Below are 2,441 nucleotides of genomic sequence, written 5' to 3'. Positions count from 1 at the left end.
TGGCACCTTTTGTCTACCTCTTCATCTGCGCATGGGCATCTCAGTGGTTCCACCTTTTGGCTGCTGGGGACAGTGCTGTGGCGAACACTGGTGGCCGGCCACCGGTGCTTCGTGAGACTACGGGTGGCCTGGCATGAGTTCAGTGGGCCGGGCTGGAGGAGTAGCGTGGAGAAGAGGCTACTTATCACTGTCCTCCCACCAGGTCATTTTAGGAAGACCCGATTAAGAAGAGGCTGGACCCTTCGGAACAGCCCTGAAGAGCTGGCAGAGACTCACTGAGCCTCTGGCCCAGTGGTTCCCCATAATCCTTTCCTCCCCTGACATCTTACGTGCAACTCAGGATGCAGACCATCAAAGCAGCATTTGAGTGGAATACATTGACTTGGGAACTAGAAGCATATCGTGGTGCTGGAGTGCATGCATCCAGGAGACAAGACCTGGACTGGAATCCAGGCAGGTCTCCCACTCACTCAGAGGCCTGGGATTTCGGGATTTCATCTCTGTCTCACATGCAAAACAGAGCTCAGCCTCATGAGCGCTTACCTGGAATGAGAGCTGCTTCTTGTCCGGGGCGTTGGCTGTTTGACTGGGGCGGGCGATGGTGGACACACCGTTCAGGTTCTGTGGGGATAAAGGCCATGGTCAATGACCAGGAAGAGGATGGGGGGAGCAGGAGGTATGAGCAGAAACTGGAGACGTGCTAGTAAGCTTTCCGGGGCACCCTGGGCCTCAGTGCCATGGGGACCAGAGACCAGAAGCTGGGGGAGCATGTGCTGGGGCGGCTGCCAAAGGCCTGCTCCCAGGTGCCCTGGAAATCAGTCAGGCTTCCCACTTAAAGGGCTTTAAAACCTGGCAGATCCCATTAAAAGGCAGCCTGACCACCTGGGGCTTGATTAGCAAAGGACCCCGCCCCCCAAACAAAACAAAACACCCCCCACTGCCATCCAGTCACTTCTGACCCACAGAGGCCCAGTGGGGCGGGGTAGAACTGCTCCTAGTATTGCTCAGGCTGTGAAGATTTGTTCTTCCACCTCCATGGGAGCAGACAACCTCATTTTTATTCCTTGGGAGAGGCTAGGGGGTTTGAACTGTGGACCTTTTGGTTAGCAGCCGGAGGTTTAACCCACTGCATCTACTAGGCTCCTTATTAGGGAAAGAAGAACTCTTTGCCTTTCTTTAATCCAAAGAAAAGGAAGTTACCTGGCCGTTCTGCCTGTCGTGAAGAGAGAGACGGGGGTGGTGGTGGTGGTGGTGTGTGTGTGTGTGTGTTGGAGTAGGGGATGGGGAGAGTGGAAGCAGGGTGCGAGTGACCTTTGCTTTCCTTCCACTGTGCCCCCTCTCATGCTGAGCTGTTTGTCAGGGGAAGCCCTCTGGGACTCTAGGGATGGGTCTATGACTGGGCTCCTCCTGGCTGTCCGAGGGTTGATTCACCAGAAAGAAGGTTCCCCTGCATTCCCAGAGCTGAGGCTGAGGATGCCCGGCCCTTGGGACTCTGAAGTTCCTCCTGGTGCCCCTCCATTCTGGAGTCTGGGGCGGGGTGGGATGTTTGTGCTCAGCTGGAGGCCGAGCGGCCAGGATCTCCATCTCGGGGTGATGGAGAGGGACCCTGATGCTGTCACCCTGGCCAGAAACAGCCAGGCCCTACCTTATTCTGCATCAGGGAGAAGTCAGCCGTGGGGGTTCTGGAAAGAAGCAGAGGGCGAGGGAGGCAATGGTGGAGCAGCCCCACGAGGCTCAGCCCTCATGAGTCCCCCCTACTCCCCCATCCCATGTTGAGGAGAAATGACATCACTCTTCCACCACAAAACCAAACTCACTGCCACCGGGTCGATGCCCTCGCCTAGCCACCGCATAGGACAGGGTAGAACTGCCCTGTGGGTTTCTGAGAGCCTAACTCAACGGGAGTAGAAAGCCCCGTCTAGCTGGCTGGTGGTTTGAACTGCCGACGACGACTGCAGCATTCTGACCCAGAGCGAAGACTAGCTGAGCTGCCCCTTCCGCCCCTCTGAGGGTGCAGGAAGCCGGGGGAGGCAGGGCCGAGAAGACATTCTCTGAAGGGACACTGGCACTGGGGTACCGGGCGCCACGGCTGGGTCTTTGTCCTCAGGGTCGCTGGGTTTACTGAGACCCCCATTTGCACACAGGATGGAAGGAGGCAGAGTCGGGGCACAGGAGCGAAGTTTGGGCTCAACAGGTATTGTCTGTCTGACTGAGGGGCCTGAGCCAACCACTTTCTCCAAGGAGAAGCACGGGAGGTAGTTCTCTCCTGATGGAGGGAAAAGCAAGTGGGAACATGGAAATGGGAGAGGCTCTCTAAGGGACTCTACCTCGGGGGTGACAGAAAAATGGGGACTGGGATTGAGAAAAGCAAACAACTGAAGTAATAGATGCAAAGCACGTGGAGTTCTCCCCTGGAGTAAGGAATAGCGGGTCACGGGCTC

At 56.7% G+C, this 2,441-nt stretch overlaps 1 protein-coding gene across 1 annotated transcript in view; it reads right to left on the bottom strand.

Annotated features, from left to right (window-relative positions):
• The window catches only part of SLC13A4 (solute carrier family 13 member 4), a 39,135-nt gene that overhangs the window by 18,245 nt on the left and 18,449 nt on the right, over nucleotides 1-2,441 (bottom strand). The window contains exons 6-7 of the mRNA XM_045288920.1: nucleotides 1,646-1,682; nucleotides 544-621 (exon numbers count right to left, since the gene is read on the bottom strand). Of these exons, the coding sequence (XP_045144855.1) occupies nucleotides 544-621; nucleotides 1,646-1,682 (115 nt within the window). The remainder of the gene's footprint in view (nucleotides 1-543; nucleotides 622-1,645; nucleotides 1,683-2,441) is intronic.

Source organism: Echinops telfairi, unplaced genomic scaffold (genome assembly GCF_000313985.2).
Source record: "Echinops telfairi isolate 266 unplaced genomic scaffold, ASM31398v2 ScPeMD7_23;HRSCAF=83, whole genome shotgun sequence".
In the NCBI taxonomy this organism is placed as follows: domain Eukaryota; kingdom Metazoa; phylum Chordata; class Mammalia; order Afrosoricida; family Tenrecidae; genus Echinops; species Echinops telfairi.
This window is presented reverse-complemented; position numbering and strand designations above follow the sequence as displayed.